Source organism: Chionomys nivalis, chromosome 21, assembly GCF_950005125.1.
Source record: "Chionomys nivalis chromosome 21, mChiNiv1.1, whole genome shotgun sequence".
In the NCBI taxonomy this organism is placed as follows: domain Eukaryota; kingdom Metazoa; phylum Chordata; class Mammalia; order Rodentia; family Cricetidae; genus Chionomys; species Chionomys nivalis.
The window spans coordinates 24,213,652-24,238,247 of record NC_080106.1 but is presented as its reverse complement, the minus strand read 5'-3'; the positions used below and the strand labels follow the sequence as shown (position 1 = coordinate 24,238,247).

General features: G+C 49.4%; 1 protein-coding gene across 1 annotated transcript in view; it reads left to right on the top strand.

The window, feature by feature from the left end:
- The first annotated feature begins 232 nt into the window (after window positions 1-232).
- Window positions 233-24,596, top strand: part of Cdh5 (cadherin 5) — a 39,648-nt gene continuing 15,284 nt past the window's right edge. The window contains exons 1-4 of the mRNA XM_057754370.1: window positions 233-308; window positions 10,977-11,199; window positions 22,663-22,951; window positions 23,693-23,809. Of these exons, the coding sequence (XP_057610353.1) occupies window positions 10,996-11,199; window positions 22,663-22,951; window positions 23,693-23,809 (610 nt within the window). The 5' untranslated portion in view covers window positions 233-308; window positions 10,977-10,995. The remainder of the gene's footprint in view (window positions 309-10,976; window positions 11,200-22,662; window positions 22,952-23,692; window positions 23,810-24,596) is intronic.

Here is a 24,596-nt window from a genome sequence, read left to right as displayed (position 1 = left end):
CCCCAGGGGTGAGACCTGGAATTGAGGTTTGAGTTGAATACCCAGGGCAGTTCCAAAGCCTCCACAGGGCCAGGCTGGCCAGGCTGAGGCCGCCCACCATAGGGCTTGCCTATCTGCAGGCAGCTCACAAAGGAACAATAACAGGAAACCATCCCAAGGGGAAGTGGGCCAGGGCCAGTTGGAAAACCTGCCTCCCTCCCAGGCTGGGTGTGGCTCCCCTCTCCCCTCCTGAGGCAATCAGCGGAGCTCTACACAAAGCTCAGCCCTGGACAGACGGTCTGAGGAGTGGAGGAGAGTCTTCGGCTCCGGTAAGTGAGGCTCCCAAAGCTCCCTCTTCTCCTGTCCCGTTGAGCCCAAACGAGGAGGGTCCTGACTTGTACCTATGGAGGATGAGCATGGTAGGACCTCCCAGGGGGCAACAGCCTGAGTCTCCTCTGGGACCAGAGTAGGGCTAAAGGGTGTGTAACTCTTAGTGTGCAAGAACACCCATGGATCTCAGAGCCAGGCGGGAGAACGACTCGGCAGTCTTACAAGTCAGTGAGACTCCAGTGGTGACCTGAAGCGTCTATGGATAATAGGTTCAAAGAGGACAGGATTCTCAGTATCACCCAGCACGCTAGAGCTGAGGACTGGCCTGTGCCCTGGAATTGAGTGGGATCTGCTTTGTGCGGAACGGGCAAACAGTAGCTCTGCCCTTCCCTGTCTACCAAGAGTAGCTCTGCCTTCTGCCCAAAGAACGGAGCTAAAGGGATAGATTTGCCAAGATCTGACTTGCCCCCTGTCGTCCCTCAAGGGACGGGTGGGATTTGGGATGCCGAAAGGCCTCTCGTTCCCTCTGTCAGTGTCTCCCACTTTTAAGATGGGCATTCTGAGGTTCAGCTCTGGTCACTTGGGGGTCCTGTTTACGAAATCTCTTCCCTCATCTCCCGCAGACTCACGGGGCCGATTGGTGTTTTGGCGGCTTCAGGCAGGAAGGCAGCCTGCCGTTTCTCCCCCAACACCAGATACTCAGGGCCTGGAGCCCAAAAGCCCCTGTGGCCGTGCAGCTCAGCAAAGTCGCTGAAAAGCCCTGAAGACAAGGACCTCTGAACCAAAAGCCAGGCTTAGAGACAGTGACCCTCCGCACTGATCCAGCCTCCTCGTTTCCGTGTAGCCTTGGGAAGGTTACCTAAGGTCTCCAAACCTTCATTAGGAGAGGCCATTTTGGGGTGCAATTCCAGCCACAATCTGTGGGGAGCAGTGGGGATGGTCCATGCAGAAAAACAATCCAGAACCATGGCCACTAGATTTGTTATCCTGTCCCAAGCAGGTAGATAGAGTCTCTCTGTACTCAGAGAGAGCAACTGAGCTTTGGAAACAAGTCGGGATGAAGTTTTGAACCTAGAGCTCGTCCTCCACAGCCCAGGCTCATTCTGGTGCCTGTGATTACCCTGGGTCTCTGGCACTTAAATTAGAGGAAACATCTTCAAAGTCCGAGCATGTCATTTACACCCTTGACTCTGGAAATGGCTCATAGTGACAGGCAGATTGCCCGGGGAATCGTGTGGATTTCCCCACTGCCCCAGAGCAGAAGGTGCCTGTGAATCCTATAATGACTGAGAATCTCAAAGCACAGGTACAAGCGCCCACCTCACATCCTATCAGGGGGTGGTACCCAGCGTATGAAAGGAAGAGCTGAAGAGAGAGGCCATATACTCCAGCTACCGACACCGCAAGCTTCTTCAGGCATCTGTGCTTGTTACCAACCCCTGGAGGGAAGAGATAGGCAGGCAAGGCTCCAAGAGCAGGTGACAGGGACACACGGAAAGCTTGGAGGATCTGGCAGGCTGGTGGACTCCTGACTCTTCAGAGCAGGGCGCGGGGGCTGAGTAGTAGGAAGGTTTGTGACAGCCCAGAACAATTAGCTGTCCTCACTTGGGCCAGGGAGTCACAAAACTCTCTGCATCTGCCCTGAGCCCAGTCATCTACGGCCTGGAGAGTACCGGGTGACCCCAAGGGGCCTGGGAGCACCCGAGCCTTAGGGGAGCCCTGCCAATTCTAACTTTCAGAGCTAAGAGCTGGGAGACGTTCCCAGTACCCTGAAGGGGTTAACCTACCCACCCTGTAGTCTCAGCTGAACCATTGTGCAGCCAAACAAGGGCCGGACATGGGGCAGGAAGCCAGAAGGGCCACACTTATTTTCTCCCAAAGTTAGATGACTCACGGTCGCACGGTTACCTCAGAGACTGCAGACGGGAGCCAGCATCTCCGCAAAAACTCAAGTCTGTGGCCCAGTTTGCTTTCCTCACCTCTTTTGTACCCCTCAGTTGACATGAATAATTCCCATGTGACTGATGGGACCTCTGAAGTCCAGAGAGGCTAAAGAGACATTCTGAGGTCACATAAAGTGGAAGGGGGAGAGGAGAGAGAGCATCGCCTTCTGACCCCATAGCCACACTCCATCCTGTAGTTCAGAGACCATCAGATGACTTAGACCACAGTAAAGTAGCCGCAAAAGGACAAACCAGGAGCCAAGGGGACCCAGGGACTGCCCTCAAGGACTGATTCTACTGCTGTTGGAAAAATACAAAAAGGCCATCATAACCCTGGTCTAAGCTGGCATTGAGGGGAGAAATTACAGAGCGCTTCTTGAAGGAAGAGTAGGAGCTTGGAATTCTGGGAAGACTAGCACAGCTCACAGGAACTCAGCCTCCCCTCGCTCTGTGTCAGGGGATGGTTATTTATTTGATTTATTTATTTGGTTTTTTCAAGACAGGGTTCTTCTGTAGCTTTGGAGCCTGTCTTGGAACTAGCTCTTGTAGATCAGGTTGGCCTCAAACTCACAGAGATCTGCTTGCCTCTGCCTCCCGACTGCTGGGATTAAAGGCAGGCACCACCACACCAGGCTGGTTCTTAAGACCGCTCCCCCCACCCCCACCCCAGGCGGCAGATACACAGGCTGGTAGGGAGAAATGGGGCTCAGGACTGGACAATGGTGAACAACATTATCCCCTGAGGAGAAAACAGGGGGCCAGGAGATGAGCCTAAGGCAACACCAGGAAATGAGGTCAGGTATGAGGCAGCCAGGGGAAGGCACAGCTATAGACTAGAGAGGACAGGAGGAGGTCAAGCAAGACACCAGAACACTTGTGCTGGGCTTTGCCTCTTTGAGTCCTCCTGTCCAGGGATGCAGCTTTTGCTGCCTTTACTACAGATGCAGCTGCCGAAGCCCAGATGCAGTAAAACTCAGACCCAAGACCACAAACCCCGTGAGCAGCAGGACAGATTCAAACAGACAAAAACATATGGCCCTGATGCCCAGTTATTGCTCCCCGGCCAAAGTCAGGAAACTCAGAGGAGGCTGAAAGGTTCCCCAGGGTGGAAGTCCTCTGCCTGATGCTTGAGCCTCTCCGTACGAGTCAGGGCAATGGTTCTGAATGCCCTAATTCTCAAAGACTCAGTATTAATCAGTTTCAAATTGCAAACAAGATCTGGCCCTATTGGAAATCTTTATCTTGAAAGTTGTGTTAAATATTCAGAGGCATGAAAACGGTGATTGACTAGTGATGTCTGGCACGGGTGTAGAAAGAGGTGAGTAGCAACAGCCTGTGAGCTCTAGTGTGGCAGCCATGCCTGAAGAGGCTCACTGCGAAGGGGTATGTGTGTTCTCTCTGGGGACCTGTATGAAAGATGATCTCGTTGTCCTAAAGAGTCAAATCGTATGGGCGCTAGCAATGTGACCGCTGTTAGAGGGGATTTGGGGGAAGAAGCAGGAACTTTTTTCAGTTAAACCACAGGTTGTGTTTGCTCTGACCACCCATGGTACTGTGTGCAAATACACATGTTGGTTTTTAAATCCTGTCGGTGAAAGGAGAACCAGAAGTAGAATGGGCGACTGAGCCCCAGGGAGATTCCACAGAGTTGAACCCAGTATGTTCCTGGGCAGAGGATGCTCAGGGTAAGAAGCAAAGGTCAGGCTGGGAGCTGGTGGCAATCCAAAGACTGCATGGAGGAGGTGGCCTGGGGCTGCATGTGCCCAGGGAGCAAAGCTGGGAATGACCCGGGATAGGACAAGCATTAGCATTCTAGAAGCCTTCAGCATGCCTTGTGGCTGGAAGGGGTAGGAGGGCGGAAGGTAGAAGAAGAGTTGGCAGGGCTGGCAGGGGACACACTCTGCTAACTGGCTCAGGAGCTCAAAGAAGAGCTTAGATAGGGGAGACTCGGAAGGGAGCAAGCGAAGCCACAAGCCAAGCCAGGGGACAGTCCCAGGGAACCAGCAGGTCTGGGACCTCTAGGAACTGAGCTACAAAGGAGGACTATGCCCCAAGAGGTCCGCGCATAGCTGATTGGTGCTGCCCCCCCATCCTCCCAATGTCCACACTGACAAACCCCAGCTGTAAACATGGGTCCTCAAGAAAACAATATAGAAATTGCTGGAGAAGGGTGTGGCTGCGCATGTACCTTGAGATTCCACCCCTGTGTTAGCTGAGGCTCCAAGTGTGGGGTAGGCAGGCAAGAACTGCCCATGGCCACACACAGAGCTCAGGCTCCAAAGCCACTGAACACAGGCACACCCCCTACACGTTCTGAGCCATCTCCGCCCACCGCCCTGCCCCTCATCCCTGACCCAGGCCTCCAGGGTGGAGGCCACAGTCTGTAGGGGGCTGGGGTGGGGCTGAGCATTCCATCCTCAGAGGCTCTCCCTGGGGCTCCACTTAGCTGCCAGATCCAGCCCCTGTCCTCATGGAAGGCCATGGGCCAGATAGAGGGGAAGGCCTGTACAGGAATTCCCTTTGTAGAGTGGCTGTGGGAACAAGCCTGTATGCAGGACCACGGGGGACTTAGACAGGATCCTTGAAGGATATGAGGCTCCAAAGAGAGAGAGAGGAGTGGGGAGAAGAGAGAGGGGAGTCACTCAGCCAATCGGTTAGTTAGTTAGTTAATTTTCCTCACCCCCGGAACCCTCCAGAATAGTGAACAGCCTCCCAAAGCCAGAACCTTGCAGCTAGAATCTGCTAAGGCTGAAGCAAGGCTCTGATTGGATGCCTGTGGCCAGGGAAGAGCAAACCCAAGACACTGGCCTTATGCCCCGCTGAGGGGCTCAAGCTGGAGCCAAATTTCCTACATCTGTTCAGCTACAAAGCCAGAGTCTAGTCCCAGGGAGCCTCAGTGTCACTCCAGGACCTCCACAGCCCCTCTTCAGCTGCGCCCAAACTGTCCTTCTGCCTGTCATCTGCAGAACTCAGGCTGAGCCCATCTCGCAGCCCCTTTGAGGCCAGGTCCTAGGGACAGATGGGTTATAAAGACAAAGGGAAAAGGGGGGGGGGGGGGCTCTCCATGATCTCCCATAGCAGATGAATGAGAATAAGGGGGGGCTCCCTCCTGAGACTCTGGCTGTATGTCAGTTCTGCCCTCGACCCCCTTCTCAAATCCTTCCCTCCCAGCACACTTCTCATGTATGTGTATGGTATGGTTTGAGTCCACCTTCTCACAGGTCCACAGACACAGGGCCTATATAGGATAGGTGCTAGCACGGGAGTGACTGTGTAATCTGTACCCTCTGAGCTTCCTGCAGGGAAGGGGTGTAGTGTGATCTGGAGAGGAAGGAGCATCAAGCTGATGGGAATAGGGGGTCCTGGAGTTAAGGTCTTGTAGCTAGGACTATGCTTGGAGTCTCAAAGGGAACCCAGAGAACAGCAGACAGAGCCACTCGGATGCCCAGACATCTTGGCCTTCAGAGCTACCTCTCAGTCCCCAGACCCTGGCCTGGTTATCTTGTCTCTGACATCTTGAACCATGGGCACTCTGGATACAGACTCCAAGAGCCTCCAAGATCCTTACCTATTGGGACATAGTTGAGTTCAGCCATACTCGGGTTCTCAGAGACTCGGTCATAGCCTGTCCTGGGCTCTGGGTGTGCTCAACATTGGTGCATTCTCTGTCTTCTAATTTGGGATCTTCTTAGTCTGACGGAAGGCACAGCAGGCACTGTCATCCTTCCGGAATTTATCTGACCCCAGAGTTAGGCATCGTCACAGCTCCTGGATGGCAGGGAGTATGGGCAACTTCTAAATGTCCCACACCCACAGCTGAGCCACTAGGCACTTCCTGTTCCCTGGCCATTGTGTTCACACAAGTTTCCAGCTGTCCAACTGGGATGTTCAGTCCAGTCCTCAAACCTTCCAGATCTCATTGGGACCCTGATCCCGACCAAAGACAGCCTATGCATTTCTGAAGCTGGTAAGAAGGGCTGAGAGATGAGACTCTCCTGGGCGAAAGCAAGGGGCATAAAGAGAAGGTCACCTCGGCTAAACCTTCAGGAGATTTTGTTCCTGATAAGACCACAATCATCCTAGCTCCCATGCTTGGACAGAAGGGGAGGGGGGACATGGCTATCCTACAAAACCCTTCCCCTCTGCTAAATTTCTAACCCTAAAGACAATAGACTCAAATAAGTGTGGCTCCTGGGTCCCTCTGAGACCATATGAAGGTCAAAACTTAGAAGAAGGCCGATCGTGCACTGGGCAGTCTCTAGACTTTGATTTCATGTGCAAAATGGGAATGGGGATGTCTGTGTCCTGGATGTGCTGGGGAGAGCGTAAAACTTAAAGGAAGACGTCTCTCTGAAAGCCAAGCACTGAGAACTGCTATCGTGATAAGCGCTGCTGGAGATAGAGCTGATTTGAGAAGGGCCATTCCAGTCTGAGTTCATGGAGCCTTCCCTTCCTCATTGGCGAAGGGGACTATTGGTAATTGCCTTCAAGGATTGGGACAAGGTTTAAATCAGATAACATGCTCAAGGAGGCCAGATCATTCCATACCCCAGGCTCCAGCTTTGGGAAGGAGACATCCGTACAATATCCCACCTCCCAAGTGCCCATGGCCCTGCCTCCTCACCAATGCCTGACTGACAAAGAGCACTGAATGAGCAGACCTCCCTGTCCCCTGATGTAAGGGACACCAAAGAGCAGAGACCATTCCTATTAGAAAACTTACGGGTGAACTTGTGGGGCCAGTGGCTTTTTTTCAAGAACTCATAGCAAGGCCTCTGCTGGACACAGAGTAGAAGGTCAGCTGAGAACTCTAGGTGACCAGCCAAAGTCCACCAACAGGCTACTGTCCCCTGTGAGTCAGTAAACTCTGCTTCATGGAAGTTCAATATAATAATGTCTTCATATAGCCGGTGGCTGTTGTCAACCCTCAGAACCCTTCACTCATCCCAACAGGTCCTAGGAAAGAAACTATGTTTGCTCATTGTGTCATACAACGTCCCCACAGGAAACTCAGTGTCCAATTTAGGCCCTATAAAGGGACTGCCAGCAAGGGCTACAGGGTGGGGGATGGGGAGCACAGGGGCCACACTGAATGCAGAAGCACCCAGAGACCAGCAATGGAGGGAAGCTGAAGAGGCAAAAGGGAAGAGACATGCAGATCCCAGAGACAAAATCCCACAGATGCTGCCCACTGGGAGCTGGGATGATGGAGAATGCAACCACGTAGGGATGGGGAAGGGGTGGACTAATTACTTCTCTCCTCCCATAACCAGAGAGCACCCATTGGACACCTCTCGGCCAAACACAGCCGGAGGCCAAGGCCAAGGCTAGGAGTTTTTCCCAGGGGAAAATATGGTCCAGAACAGAGGTCGGGGAGGGCAGGGAGGGGATCTAAGAGACATTGTGATCCACATGAACTCTCAGAAAATGACTGGATAGGGTATTATTGCTACTGCTCTTCTCAAGTTTCCGGCAGTCATTCCGGTTCTGCCTCCCAAGTCCCGGGATCATAGGCATGTGCCACTCAAGGAGTGTGTGTTCAGGAGAAGCTCGATAAGCAGGCTACAATCCTCCAATGACAGCGACAAGCTACCCCGAATCTGAGGGCTTAAAGCCACACGTGTTTGTTTATGTATCGCTTTATGGTTTGGAAAGCCAGGAATCTGAACTGGAGATCAGAGGGCTGAAGTCAGAGTTGTGACCCCTCTCCAAGCCTTGGAAGGAACTCATGCTGATTCCAATTGTCTCCCATAGCTGGTAGTCTCTCGGCACCTCAGGCGAGTCTTACTGTATCTTTCTGTGGTGATGGACTCCAGAGCTCCACATATTCAAGACAAGTGCCCCACTGTTAAACCACATCCCAAGCCCTCTCTTTACATTTTGTTTTATTTCACTTTATTTTTGAGGCAAGGTCTCATGTATCCTAGGTCGGCCTCTGGCTTCCTATGCGACTGAGGGTGACCTTTGAACTTGTGATCCTCCACCTTCCAAATGCTGGGATTATGGGCATGTACCACCATACCTCATTTGCAGGGTGCTGGAGATAAAACCCAGGCTCTGTGCCTACTGGGCAAGCAGTCTACCAACTGAACTACATCCTTATTTGTGACACAGGGTCTCCTTAGGCTGCCCGGGCTGACCTTGAACTCACCCTGCAGACAAGGAAGACCTTGATTCTGAGACCCTCCTGCTACCGCCACCAAAGCAGCTGGAATTACAGGCTTGTCCCACCAGGCCTAACTACATCTTACTTTGAATCTGACCCTCCTGCCTCTATCTTCAAAAGATCCTGGAATTATCCTGGTTAGTCCAGGGTCAACTCCCCATCCCAAGCCTCAAGCAAGATCCTCCATTTCAGCATATCTGCCCAGAGTTCCTTCTGCCATGTAAGGTAACATTTCAGGTTCCCGTGTATAGGACATGGGTGTTTGGAGGACTTCATTCACCTACCACACCAACAGAGCCGCTCTCTGGTGCCTGGGCCCTTGTTGCTCATCTCCTTCCTACCCAGGAGACATCACTGGTTCCTCAGACATGGTGACTGCTCTTCTAAATCTGGGCTTCATTCCTGCTGATGCTGCGTCCTGAAATCCTCTTTCTCCCCTGGCCATCTTAGAACTGACACTCAGGCATGGCCTTAAATAAGTTTCTCTAAGGTCTGGGAGTGTAGCTCAGTGGTACACCCCAGTGCCACAAAACACAAGAAGGGCATCCCTGAAAGGGCACCCATAGCCTCCCAGTCTCTAAGGGTCACTTTCTCCTCAGAGCTGCATCTCCCAATGGGATTCCCACTGCCTTATCTTCCTGTTGGCCCCAGTGTGGCGAACAGCTCCAGGGCAGCAGAGCTCCACAGCCTGGTAGAGTCCAGCATCCAGGAGGAGCTCACCCGCATCAGCGCAGAGTTGAGGCTCTCGCCCTCGGCTTACCCCGGGCCTGAGAACCCTTCCCCTCCTTCTCTGTTTCACTTCCTACTATATGACTCTTCCATTTCCTAGTCACTTCTTACTTGAGGGGAACAGAAAACCCCAGGCCTGGCAGTTCTTCCCCGGCAAGAGAAGGAAATGACTCACATAGCCATGCCTGCAAGGTAGAGGCAGAGGATCACACTGCCAACCCCCTGAGTCAGGACCAGAGTCCAGGCAGAATTTCTGTTCCCACAACCCTCCTCCACCCCTTTGTCCACTGCCCACTTCTTACTCCAAGGGCCCCCAGAATGTTCTAGGCAGATCCCTTTGCTGATGGGCTGAAGAAGTCGAGATCTGGGGAGAGAGAGCCTCCCTTAGGCACATAGCACCTGTATTCGGGGCCCCATTCTGGGACACTGGAGTCCACTTCCTTCTAGCAGAGACTTAGAGGAGCTGGGGGGCGGGGGGACAGGAAGCATGGGTGTTAAGGTCAGCACAGACAGCCCAGGACTCGCTGAGGCCAGCCTGGCGCCAATGGTCCAGAGATGATGTTACTAGAGTTTACTAACCTCCTGCGATGCACAGGCTCCACCCCTTCCCTTAATAGCAGGGGAAAAGGCCACGCCTCCCAGCTCCCTGAAGGCTCTCAGCTCTCTCCAGACACACTTTCGTTTCTCATACTCTCCTCGGAACTGCAGGTCAGTGACACTGGGACCCGGGATGGGTGGCAGGGGAGCTCAGGGCTGAGAAGCCATGGCAATGGCCATGGCCATGGCCTCCGCCACCAAGAAGCTCCCATTCTTGAAACTTAAAAGAGAAGCAGGAATTGATCTCTGGGGGAGCCACATTCCGAGTCTACAGGTGACCTTCCAGAGTGCATCTTCCATCTCTATCACAAAATTCCTTATTTATATATAAATAACCTACAGCTCTGTTTTACACTGGACCCACAAGCTATAAAGCCAGCCAGTGTACACAGTCTCTCAACTCCCACCCCAGCCACCCTCTAAAGTGGCCAGCGTCGGTAAGCTCTAGAGCAAAGGGCTAACCCCCAGATGAAGATGTCTGGGGTTTCCTAGGAGCCTACTGAAGGCAGCATCAGTGCTAAAGGGGCTTTCAGACTGGAGTGAGCTGGAGGGATGTTTGAAGGAGCCTTTAACTCCACCCCAGAGCAGCTGGTGGGGCACAGAAGACATCAGGAAAGAACTGGGATTTGGGGCCACACAGATTTAGTCTAAGTATTGGCTCTGATCCTTATAGTTTGGGTGATTTGGGGGCGGTTACTAAGTGTCTCTGTGTCACAGTTCAGTTGTAAAACCAGGGTCACAATGACACCAACCTTGGAAGTTGGGAGGAAGAGTAAATGAGACAGTGTGTCTAAAGCGCTTGGAGCGGAGCCAGGCAAGCGGTGTGCTCTCAATGAAGGTGACTGATTGTGGTCGGTGTCTGAGCCCATGCTCAGCGGCACCTCATAATCAAAAGTGAAGTGGACCTCTCTGTGCCTTGATTGCCTCATCTGTAAAATGGCAATAATCCGAGCGTCCCCATGGTGCTTTGGGAGCATGAGCACCAGTATTCCAGGTGTCCCCCCCAGCCTCCTGGAGGGTCTCATACCCCTGTGCCCACTTTCATGCCAGCCTATGTGGGTATGAGGGGAAATTGTTTGGGGGCTTGCCTTTTCCACTTAGTCCAGAGTCTGGGTCAGCTGAGCGACAGATAAAGGAGAGGGAGGCAAAGAAGCTTTGGTTTCTAGAGTGAGTCGCTCACACCCTGGGGCAGTGGCCACTGTACCCTGATGTTATCTATCCTCTTTCCCCAGATCAGTTCCTCCTGGAAGGATGCAGAGGCTAACAGAGCTGGCCGCTGCTTTGGGCACCTTCCTGGGCCTGCTGGCAGCGGCAGCAATGGCAGGCCCTAACCTTCCCCAGCTGGACACCCACAACAGGCTGCCTGTCCTCCAGCGCCAGAAGAGAGACTGGATTTGGAATCAAATGCATATAGATGAAGAGAAAAATATGTCACTGCCGCACTATGTAGGAAAGGTAAGCCTTGGGCTCCAGGGTTCTGGGAGTTATGAGCAACTAGACCGAAGTCATGGCTTTTGTAGCAAAGATGGTGATGAATACAGGAGTGATTGCCACTGAAGGGTGACAACCGCAAAGACAGGTGTGGGGTGGAGGTGGCGACCATAATGGTAATAATGGCGAAGGCGACAACCGTGCTGATACTTCTGATAGGAAAAAGAAAGGCGATGGTAATGATGGTGACAGTGATGGTCATGGTGGTGGTGGTGAGAGTGATGGTGATGATGGTTGTGGTGGCGGTGGTGGTGGTGACAGTAATGATGGTGATGATAGTGATGGTAGTGGTGATGGGTGAATGGGGAAGGTGAGGAGGCTAATGGGGTGGTGGGTGGTGGGTGGTGGTGGTGATGGTGGTGGTCATGGTGGTGGTGGTGATGGTGATGACGGTGGTGGTTGTGGTGGCAGTGGTAACAATGGTGGTGGTGGTGACGGTGATAATGGTGGTGGCAGTGTGGTGGCAATGGTAGCAGTGGTGACGATGGTGGTGGTGGGAGTGGTGGTGGCGGTGTGGTGGCGGTAGAGGTAATAATGATAGCAAAGAAGGTGAGGGAGTTATTGACTGTGTTGGTGATGGTGATGGTGATGGCAGTAGTGATGGTGATCATGGAGATGTTTTTCATAGTAATAATAATTGTGGTGGTAATGTCAGCGATAATAAAGGAAGAGATAATAAAGACAGCGATGGTGAGACAGTAATGGTAATCGTCATAGTAATAGTGAAGGGGAAAGTGAGGGAGTTAATGCTGCTGCTGGTGGTAATGGTGGTAGCAGGGATAACGGTGAGTGAAGGTGGTGGTGGCCATCATGATAGCCATTGTGGTTATAATAAAAGGGAAGCTGAGGGAGGCTATGGTGGCAATGAGAGTTGTAATGGTTATGATGGCCATGATGACATCATACGGCGACCATAACTGCCATAGTAAAGGGGAAGATGAGGAAGTTAATGGTGGTAGGAACAGTGGTAATGATGGTGGCGGTGGTGGCGGTAATAATGACCATGGTTGTGATAGAGGAGAAGAAGGTAATGGAAGTGGTGGCTATGATGGCTATGATCTGAATGAGGAGCTGATAGAGTTTGTGATTCAGATCCTCAGAAGTCTTCCAAAGGTCTGCTAAATTTGTTGTCAGCCTGTGGTCCAAAGACTAGCTTGAGAAGAGAGTTCCAGGACACCCTACACTCCCAGGACTGACTATGAAGTCATTGCCCTGGGATTGGGATGCTCCTCTCACCCCCCCCCCGCCTCCGTGTTTAACCCATTAGGCACTCAGAGGCCACTGTGCTCATGATCTGAGATGGCCTGTCTATTTTCGGAGCCAGAGTTGTACCTGGGTATCACTCTCATTAGTTGGTGTGTAGGTATACGGATGCAACAGTTGTGGAGTCAGAGAGACTTCTACAAAAGTTTCAAAGGAAAACATGGAAGGTCAGATAGCATGGTAGGTTTGGAGTCTGAAAACATTCCCCAAGAAAACGGTCCATGAATCTGGGAGAATGAAGGTGAATCTCTAACAGAGATTTCAAAATGTGAGATATGCCAGCAACACAGAAGGAGAGCCATGTCAAGGGAGAAGCCATATAGGCTGCAGAGAGATAGACACAGGGGACAGACTGCCTAAATCCCTTTGGATCTCACATCATTACACCTTGTACCCTAGATGCCAGAAATGAAGCTATAAGATTCGACTTTTTTCCATGCTAGATTTCTATCATTCTTGAGTCCAATTCTTCCCTTTATTTTCCTCTTAGTTTATTTTATATGTTCTGTGATAAAATATCCTGGCAAAAGCAACGTCAGGGAGAAAAGGTTTATTCTGGCTCGCAGTTCAAGGATGCAGTCCATCATGGAGGGGAAATCCAGGCAGCGGGAGGCTAAAGCAGCTGGTTATATCACATTCACCATCAAGAACTGAGCAGTGGATGCTTATTCCGCTCACTTTCTCTTCTGTATACAGTCCTGGACCTCTGCCCAGGGACTGTACCAGCCACAATGAGCAGGTAGTCCCCTATCAGTTAAAAACAAGAAAATCCCTCAAAGGCAAGTCCGAAGGCTCTCCTGACACGGACAGTCCCTAGAAAGTGAGTCCAGGGGTTTGTATCACGAGGGATTGTAGATCCAGACAAGTTGGCAACAAACACATCACACTTTCTCCCCTGTAAGACATGTTTGTCCTGTACCATTGTATCTTGGAGTATGTAGCATGGCTTTTCTTTTACAAAGGCTCAGAAGCTTCCTTGAGTCTCAGAAGACACTCTTGTGAACACCGCAGGAACTGCAGCTACGGCAGGGACTCCTGCAGTTGGGTAAAATCTGTAGTGTTTTGAGACAAACGTAAGCCCTGGGTAGTGAGAGCCAGAATGCTATCATTCAGGGCTGGTGAGATGATTCAACAGATGAGTGTACTTCTATATGAGCCTGACAACTTGAGCTCAAAGGTGGCAGGAGAGAACACATGCGCGCGCACACACACACAAACACACACACACATCTGCCCTTCAATACTTGCACACAAAATTTATTTGCTTGTTTTGCTTGCCCAGAAAGATGACTCAGTGGGCTATCAAGTCTGACCACCTGAACTCAGTCCCCAGAACCCACAGGGTAGAATGAGAGACAGAAACAACTCTCACAATTGCCTCTGAAGTTGATGCATGGGCAGACATGTGCTCACACACACACACACACACACACACACACATTAAGTGATTGATTAAAACAGAGTGTTATAGTTTAAGGTCATGTACTAAAGGTTGTGGCCCCAGTAAGGATAATGAAATATTTCAAAGAGAAGCCTAGGAGAAGAAAGTTAGGTCATTAGGGATAGTCCTTAGAAGGAGATAGGGGCACCCTGGCCTCTGTTCTCTCCCTTTTCTTCCTAAATGTCATTGGTGAACCAGCTCCCCTGCCACATACTTCTCCAGAAAAGGCACAGCGTCTGCACGACCCTAGGTCGTGGTCATGGGTGGCAATGGCTATGACAACTGTATTACTTTCACATTTCTTTCTCCTTTTCTTCTTTTCCTTTATTCCTCTCTCATACAATACATCCTGACGACACCCTTCTCTCCCCACCCTCTCTTCCCCAGATCCACTGCTCCTCCATTGCCCTTCCGAAAAGAGCAGGCCTCCCAGGGATATCAACCAAACATGGCATAACAAGACACCATAAGACTGGGCATAAACCTTCATATCAAGGCTGGATGAGGCAACTCAGGAGGACAGTATGGGTCCCACAAGCAGGCAATAGTCAAACATGCCTCCACTCCCACTGTTAGGAGCCCCACAAGAACATCAAGCTACACAACCGCAGCATGTACGCAGAGGGCCTAGTGCAGAGCCATGCAGGTTCCATGATTGCCGCTTCAGTCTCTGGGAGCCCCTAGGAGCCCTGCTTAGTGGATTCTGTGAACCTTGTTCTCCTGGTGTCCTCGACCCTCTGGCTTCTACAGTCCTTCCTCTCCATCTTCTGTGGGGTTCCCTGAGCTCTGCCTAGTATTTGACTTTGGGTCTCTATTATTGCTCCCATCAGCTGATGGATGATACTTGTCTGCTGTCTATCAGGCTAAGCCCTGAACTATGAGCATAACAGAATATCATTAGGAATCATTTCATTGACTTTTTATTCATTTTATTTTATTTTATTTTATTTTATCAGTCTTGTTTGGTTTTACCCTATTGTCTCTGCACCTCCCAGCTTCCAGGCAGTGTATCATGCATAGGCTCCCTCTTGTGGCTTGGGCCTCAATTTGACCAGTCATTGGTTGGCTACTCCCACAAGCTCAGGGCCGCTGTTGCCTAAGTGCATCTTGTAGGCAGGACAGGTTTGTGGTCATAGGTTTTGTGGCTGTGTTAGTGTAAACATCCTACCACTGGGAGCCTATCCTAGTTACAAAACATGGCCAGTTCAGGTTCCATATCCTTCATAACTAGGAGTCCTTGCTAGGGTCACCCTCATAGCCTCCAGGAGACTTCCACAGCCCTCTCTCACAGTACTCTCTTCCTCAATCCTTACCTCCCCAACCTAATCCCTCCTGTTCCTGTACTCACATGCATGGGTCCCCACACACTTGCCCCCAGTCCATGCACCAAATCTATTCTATTTCCCCTTCCCAGAGAGATCCATGCATTCCCCCATAGACCTCTCCTCTTTATCTAACTTCGCAGGGCTGGTGGGTTGTAGTGTGAGTATCCTTTCCTTAACACACCTCACATGGAGCGTCTCAAAGAAGGAAATATTTACTTTGGCTCACAGAATAAGCAGGGATACAGTCCGTCACATCAGGGAAGGCATGCGGCTCAAGTGTGAGGAAGACGTCTGCAGTGTGTTCTCAAGTCAGGAAGCAGAAAAGGACAGGATGTAGGGACCCGCAGTAAAACCTCAAGGGCCAGCAAGGAAATTCCTAAAGATTTTACAGTCTTCTAAAACAATGCTATCAGCTGAGAAGTAAGGGTCCAAATCCATGAGCCTACGGGAGTCACTTCATTTTCAAGCCGCCCTGTTAGTGAAGGGAATGAGGAGAGACGAGAGCTGTCCTGTTTAATGTTCTGTTGCTGTGAAGAGACACCATGACCATGGCAACTCTAATAAAAGAAACCTCTGACTGGGGCTTACCGTTCCTGCCACTATTGTCATGGCGGGAAGCATGGCAGCGCACAGACAGACATGGCGCTGGAGAGGTAGCTGAAAGTTCTACGTCTGGATCTGCAGACAGCAGGGAGAGAGAGAGAGAGAGAGAGAGAGAGAGAGAGAGAGAGAGAGAGAGAGAGAGAGAGAGACTGGGCCTGGCTTGACCATCTGAAACCTAAAGACCACCCCAATGACATACTTACTATAAGAGGCCACAGCTACTCCAAGAATGCCACACTTTGTAAAGTTGCTCTAAGTATTCAGATAGATGAGCCTCTGGGGGCCATTCCTATTCAAACTACCACAAGAGTGGAGGCCATTACAGAGATGGCAGTGGTCATGTTGATTCAGTGGTCGAGGTGGATGTGATGATTGGTAAAGGAGTAAGTGGTAGAGGTGGTGATTGTAGTAATGATGGTGATGATGGCAACAGTGAAGGAGATGAAGAAGGTGGTAATAGTGGTGGTTATGGAAACATGGTGATAGTGATGGTGGTGGGTAGCCCGGATGAAGGAGAGTAAAAATGATGGCTGTGGTGAAGGGTGTATCTGTGGTAGAAGCAGCAGTGAGCATCATGGCTCATTTTCTCTCACATTGCTCCCTGCAGAGTAGAGATCAGTAAGAAGGCCCCCCCTGTGCCAAGGCTGAGGAGATCAGCCTGTTCTGAGGGTTCAGAGCTAAGGGAACAATCAACTAAAAAGCTACATTCAATGTTCCCACTTGGGAAATCGGGAAAGGTCTGAGCATCTGTCTACAACGTCACACAGGTGACGATGCTGATCACTCAGGCGACGGTTTGCTAACCCTGGTCTTGGGCTCTGAATCTCCTCAAAAAAACCTTTTCATCAAGTATAGTTGTATAAACCTGTAATCCCAGCCTTCAGGAGGCCAAAGCAGAAAGATCAAGGGTTCAAGACTAGCCTGAACGAATCCCTTATGATGAGGTGTTTGACCCAGGACTATCCTCTGGGGAGGCCAGTGTCAAGGCCTGTAACTTCACTGTCCCACACAAGCTCACCCGCCGAGAGATTTAGAGACAATCTAAATGAGTGATGATAGTTCTCATAATGTCATAAATCATCATAGATATCAAACTCACCCACTTTGATTCAAATGATTGGCTCTCCTTGTGGGACTTCACATGCAATGAGACGTCAATGACTTAAGCATTTTAAGAGCTGTCTGTGAGAAGAAAGCTCTGCCATGAAATCTCACCACGTCAACCTCTTTAAATCCACACACGGGCTGTGAGACGGACCAAACAAATGCACTGGAGGGAGAATAAACAGCTCCACGTCCTAGACTGGGTGCTAGGAAAACAGCACTGGGCAAAAATGTGCTCACCACTCTCATGGACAGTAGGGCTGTACAAATATCTGCCTACACACCAAATATGGCCCTCTGACCAGTCTTATAAATAAAGTTTTATTGGAACACAGTCACATTCATTAATTTACTAATTGTCCATGGCTGCTTTCATGTTATAATGGCAGCATGGAGTAGCTGTGACCAAGACTATACAATCCAAAGAGCCAAAACTGTTTTCTCTCTGGCTTTTTACAGAACTCACTTACCACCCTCTGTCTGGGTCTAGAGCAGGTCACTCTCTCCACTCTCTCTATGCCTAAAGAACTTTTCTGCAACTGGTTATAAAGATGTGTAAAATAGGAATACGAATCAAACATTTACTGATAATAAATCAAAGAAATTAATTTTTAGACAATTCTTTGGTATACATATAACTTTATGAGGTATTTTAAAATTGCATAATAATATTGATGCTGAATATTTAATCCTCTACTCATAAAGCATATTGGATTCGGTGTTTTTCAGAACAGATGTGTGGTCTATCGTCTCTCTATCTGTCTGTAACAGGGTCTCACTTTTAGCCCAGACTGGCCTGGAACTCACTATGTAGATCAGGATGGCCTCAACCTCACAGACATTTGCCTGCCTCTATCTCTGGAGAGCTGGTGTTAAAGGCATGAGCTACCCTGGCTCAATATTTTGATTCTATTATAGTCAGTGTAAGAACACTGCTTTGCATAAAAACATAGCACAAAAAGGCAGAAGTATGTTTGGGACCATTTTGGAAATTCTGTTTTAACTCAAAGATAAAATTAATTTAACTACTTTTTAACAAAGCTCAAGCCAACAGCTCAAAAAGAAACTTTAAAATCAACGATTCTGACACAACCTAATTAAAATACACACTAATATGACTCTCACAAGATGAGGAGTGATGGCAGGAAAATGTTCGTCTATTTTTCAAGGCCTGATGGCACATACTCTTAATCCTAGTGCTCAGGAGGCAGAAGTAAGTGAATCTCTGTGAGTTCGGGGCAACCTGGTCTATATAATGACGTCCAGGACAGCCAAGGCTACACTTTGAGACCATGTCTCAAAGATAAAATAAAAATAATTTATTTTGTAAGGATATTTACCCATATATAGAGATATGAAACTCCCATTTATACACATATATATAAATCATATCATATAAGGATATAAAGGTCTCCTTTTTATCGTCGTTTCTGTAAAAGCAAGAAACTTTGTGTCATAGTATAACCACTGTGGCCTATACAATAGCCTCAAATCTGAGCCCAGTGCTCCAGATGTCACTCACTGTTGTTGTATGACAAATGACATGCACAATGCACAATGCCCGGTGCACATGGAGTGCATTGAGAACCAAGGAGGCAGTGAATTTCATGATGTAACATAGGCAAGCGCTGCTAGAAACCCCATCACGTGCTGGATGGTGGATTACTCTTTGGTCATTGTGCCTCAAGAAGTCATTCGGTGTTGCTGGTTTTTCATACCTCCCACGTTTAGGTATAAGACCCCACGGGAAGAGCACAGTTTAAAAAACTGAGATATAGACAAACAGCAGGTATCAGACAAAGAACCCCATAAACGATGAGGATGGGGGTGTTCTGGCAAGAGAGAGACAGACCAAAGAGGACCTTTTGACGTGAGGCACAAGTCTGGACCGGGCACCAGAATTGCCTCCGTGACTCCAGCTAAAGGAAATAGGTGGAGTCATATAGGAAGTATCTGCTAACAGCTCCACCCACAGCAGCTGACTGGGCACCTGGCTGATCAGGCTTCCAAGAAAGGCTTTCTTCCCCCCGGGTGATGTAAATACTGCCACTTGACCAGAAGGAAAGACGCACGCAAATCGAGAATTACACAGCGAGCCCTGTGTCATTGAGGGAAATGCGGTAACTCAATTATGACTTTGCCAATGGGATAACTGGCCATGAATCACCCTCCAAGGAGAATGGCCAGTGCTGAATGGAGTCAGAAGGATGACTCAGGAAAGGCTATCGGAAGGTGGAGGCCAATGCCAAACAGCACAAGGCTTGGGGACATGGGGTGACTGATGGTCTGTGTCTTGTGATGACGGAACCAACTTGGTACGCAGCACAGGGAGAGAGGAACAGAAGAACCACGTGTGATCCCCACCCTCATTAAACAAGAGTCTGTAGGAGACACAAACACAGGACCCGAGGGTCCTCCTGTGACTCTGAAGACACAATCTAAAGGAAGTGTGTGTTTATGGAGGTCAGAGTTGAGAGCTTTGGTTTATAAACCTCGATGAACAATGGACGCCAGCTGGGAGCAGCCTGCCAGGGCAGGGCAGCCATTGGCATTGTTCCATCCAAACACAATGATATTAGAAAGGGGGAGGAGCAAAATCCACAACCCCAGTTGAGCGGTGAAGAAAACAGAGAAATTCAAATGGAAGGGTGTCCATTGAGACACCTGACCGGTGCGCCCCCAAACTGTCAAGGTCATCGAAAACAATAAAATTCTCAGAAACAGTCACAACCAAAATAAGCTGTGAAACATGGTAACAAAATGCTGTGTGGTGTCCTGAAAGGCATCTTGGGGAGCCTGGGGGCAGGGAGGAGAGTGATGGACGGACATAGATACTAGGTAAAAACAAGGGGAGGTGTATAAGCTATCTATGTTAATCAATAAGGCTTCTTCAGTTTTGGCTCCCTTTGTAACAGGGGCCACACTAATGTAAGATGCGGTACTGAGGAGAAGGGGAGCAGGTGCCCCGGAACTCAGGCTATTGGTGTCTCATTTTCTTTAAGAAGAGTTGTAAAACTCATGTTTGTTTAAACAAAATGGGTCAAGCATGGGGGAGCAGGCTATAATTCCGCTGCTCTGGAGAAGGAAGCAAGAAGATGGAGAGGTCAATGCCAGCCTGGGTTATATAGCCAGGAATATGGGAGGGAGGAAAGGCGGGAAGGAGAGAAGGAGGGTGGGGAAGAGAAGGAAGGGAGGGAGGGAGGAAGAGAGGAAGGAAGGAAGGAAGGAAGGAAGGAAGGAAGGAAGGAAGGAAGGAAGGAAGGAAGGAAGGAAGGAAGGAAGGAAGGAAGATGGGGAAAGAGAGGTAAAGAAGTAAAATATAGATTGGAGAAAAATCTGCACTGTTCCAGTCCATTTCCAAGTTGATTTGCTTCTACTCTGCTCCTTTGTGAAGATTCACAGGTTCCCATTAAGACCAGTGTCTCAGCTTAACCTGGGCCCTGCCCCAGGTGTCAAACTGTCCCTCTCCTTCTTCCCCTACTGTCCCCACATGCCACAGGTTACGGAGCTGGAACATGGCTTTTGGGCCCTGTCTAGCTGTTCATTATCTGTCCTGCTCATTGGGCCCACCTGGTCCCTGCACACCTCCATCCCTGCCCCAGGATCTCTGCTAGTCCTCGCTGCTGCCGGCCTCCCTCCTCCAGTGCCTGCTGGAGGGAAGGGGTCATCTCTCTGTGCCTCTACCCTTTCACCTTCCAGGATCTTCTCTGGGCTCCACCATCTGGCTTCACGGCCTTCCACCCAGCTGTCCTCCCCACACTAAGTGCTCCAATTATTGACCAACTGCTGAGCCCTAGAGCTCATGGGATTGGTCCACACCCTTCGGGAATCTCCTCCTCCCCTGAGGCTAACGTTCTTGACCTCGTGGCCACTCTCCATTCTCCTCCCACCTTAATAGATCTTTACTGGACACCTGCACACAAAGGCTTTGCTCCCCCAAGCGCTGCCCTCCTGAGACGTCAGTCCCTCACTGTGAGCCCCAGTTCTGAGAGCCTGTGAGATCGATGGGTTCCATAGTATGCCTGATACGTGGGGTACCTTGTGGGAGTCCAATCTCTGTTTTTTCCAAATGGAATTCTAGTTTTTGTCATTCTAGCCTTCTAGAAAAATACTATTTTGAGCTCATGAAGTATTCTAATCTTATAGATTATAATATCTATATCCTCTCTCCTCATATCCTCTAGTTGTAAAACTGGACTACCCAGCACTGGAACTCTCTAATAGCTTTTAGCTTGCGGGTCTATCATTCACAATCACTGTTGTTCACTTCAGTACTGTCCAGAGCAAGGGGCTGGGCATAAACTGGCTTCTCTTAAGCTACTAATGGCATGTGTTATCCAGAAAACTGGCTCAGTAGTCTCAGAGCATAGGACACCCTGAGTTAAACAAAGCTCACTGGGGTTCTGTTCTGCAGATTAGACACTGTAAATCGCCAAAAATAGAGTATTTCACGCATCATATTCCAGAAGCAAATTTCCTGGGACCAATGTTTGCCGTGTTGATAAATGTCTGACTACTGGCTTTGCAGGAAAAGCACGAATGTGTAGAACTCACCAATTTCTGTAGTGTAAATACTCAGCCTTCCAGCTGATGATGTGCACCCCTGAAGGCAGTTAGTGCAAGAGGCACAAGGCCATTCGCCATTTAGTATCGCCCCGATGTTCACACAGAAGACACAGGAACCTCAAGGCAGTGGTTACATGTAGTAACATAGTTAGAAACACGAATTCTGAGTATCTGCAATCTTTGCTTCTAATGTGTCTTCACTAGTTACATTTCTGTTGCTGTCACGAAAGCAACTTCTGGAATGGAGGACTTCCCTGGGCTCATGGTTTGAAGGTACAGCCCATCATGGCAAGGGGTGGGGACAGCAGCAGCACCCACAGTCAGGAAGCAGAGAAGGATGCAGCTGATTCACTTACTGTCACCTTTTTATACAGTTCAGTAGCCTAGTCCATAGAGTGATGGCACCCACATTCACGTGGACCTTCCTATTTCTGTTAATGCTCTCTAGAAAAGCCATAGCAGACATATGTCTCCTAGGTTGACAAACCAGTCATAACAATGATTTATTTTGTTGTATGTTCAGATAATTTGATTGTTAATACGGTCACATTTAATAGCCAAATCGCAGATATTCCCCAATCCTAGCCAAGTCTTCAAAGCCATATTGATATCAGCCAGCTCCACTATTTCACTGGCATGTATCCCGTTTTTGCATGGGACAACAAAAGAACCAAGGTTTCCTGGCACTCATTTCCAAATGGTTGGCTCTACTCATTAGTGCAAATCAACCTTAGAAATTCAATTTCCATTTTACAGATGAGGCAGCCACAATGTCTGTCATCTAAGGGGCAATGAAAGCCTTTATTCTCCAGTAGCAAGTGCTTTGCTGGACTCCGGACATCATCCTAGGCATTGTGCACAGCTAAGAAATGCTAAACACTGCTTGCCGTAACCTGGTGAAGAAGAGCTCACTGGTGACCCAGTCAGAAGTTCTTGTCTAAAACCTCATCATCACAGTTAGAATCCCTACTCAGCACTACGCACATGTGTGCACATACATGCACACATGCATACAGACATCCCCACATACATGCACACACACAAATATCCACAATCGTGTATGCGCACACAAGTGCAGGCAGCTATGCTTCCCATTCCCAACTCCTCTTGTCTGTTCTTTCCCAGATCAAGTCCAGCGTGAACCGTAAGAATGCCAAGTATGTGCTCCAGGGAAAGTATGCCGGCACAATCTTCCGGGTTGACGCTGACACAGGAGATGTGTTTGCCTTTGAGAGATTAGACCGGGAAAAGAAGGTTGAGTACTTCCTTACTGCCCTCATTGTGGACAAGGAGACTAACGTCAACCTGGAACAACCTTCCAACTTCACCGTCAAGGTTCATGACGTAAATGACAACTGGCCTGTGTTTGAACACCAGGTATTCAACGCGTCTGTGCCCGAGATGTCGGCTGTGGGTATGTATGTACCTAGTCTGCCCTCTCTCCTGCTCGCCTCAAATCAGCCACCTCACTGCTCAGGGTCAGGCTCCAGCAAGTTCAATGAAGTGGTGTGATACTATGGTGCCTCGTTACATGATTTCAAAACTTGTCCCTAAAGGTTAACCTCTGATCTAGTCCCACACTAAACCTTGTCCCTAGTCACAGATGGGTTCTGATCCTCATAACGTGTTAAGCACTGACGTTCCTTATAGTCTGGGTTCTGACCCTGACTCCAAAGGGTGTCATCACACTCTGACTTATAGACTAGCCTGTATTCATCCTGTCTCCAGAAGGTATAGGAAAACTGCTTAGGGCCCTGTTGCCAGACTTTTTTGAGGGAACCCTAGAACTCCAAAGGATGAGAAATGTGATCCCCACCCATCTGGAGTCCAATACCATTTCCATTCCCTCAATCACTCACCTTCAGAAGAGGCAAAATATCCAGAACCCTCCTAAGTTTCTCTCTCAAACCCAAACATCTTCCACTCTTCCTTTCTCCCACAAGGTACAAACTACCTGTTCTCTTTGCAGTCTTTGTGGCTGATCTGGCCAGGCCCACCATTGCTGCCCCTTCACCCTTATGATGGCCTCTCTGGCACAAAGCAACTTTTCTTCCCTTAACCTGGGTGGTAGGAACAGCAGAATCCCATCCACTCCCACTAGGGAATGCGGTGAGGGCCACCTGTGAGCAGACACACCAGAACTCTCTCTCCACAGGGACCTCTGTCATCCGTGTGACAGCGGTAGATGCAGACGACCCCACTGTGGCCAGCCACGCCACCGTCATGTACCAAATCGTAAACGGAAATGAGTACTTCGCCATTGATAATTCTGGTCTGTATGACTAACCCTCTTGGGAGGGTACCCATTGGAGGGATTTGGGGGAGTGAATATTGCAGGTGCCAATGCAGAGGGAAGTCTAACCTGACAGATGTCACCAGCCATTGGTCCAGGGAAGGAATACATAATACACACAAAGACATATTGGGACAGGTTAGGGGAGGAAGCAGACAGCTGCCCAAGGCATGCACTCAAGTCCAGAAAGAAAATCAGGGTCTTTTCACCCAAGAGAAGACCAGTACTCAACAAAAAATGCTGGTTGGAAGGTCTTTGTATGTGTTCAGGAACATCAGATTCCAACCCTACATGGCTACTCAGCTCTACAGTCCTTGGCCAAGTCAACTCATATCTATGAGCCTCACTTCCTTTGTCCAGAAAATAGGAATGTGCCTAGTCCTTTGTGCTGTAGCTGTGAAATTTGAATTTGATTATGCACAGTCACGGCCACGCCACATAGGTTTTGTGTGTGTGTGTGCCTTGTTAAGAGGAAAACTTTAGACCAATTAAATTTTATCAAGTTTAATTTTGCAAAGAACAGCTCACAAATTGGGACACCCCAGAAGCCAAACAAGTTCGGAGAAACCCCAGGACTGCCACATTGTTGGGTGATATTTATAGTGTAGGAAAGAAAAAAAAATACCCTGCAGTCTAGAAACAGCTCAGTTGGGTACAGCTGGGGTGTCTGCCTTATTTGAACAGTTTTGAACAGGTGGCTGCCTATGATTAACTAAAGCGCAGCCGCTGTGATTGGCTGAGCATACGCATAAGTTAGGGGTTTGGT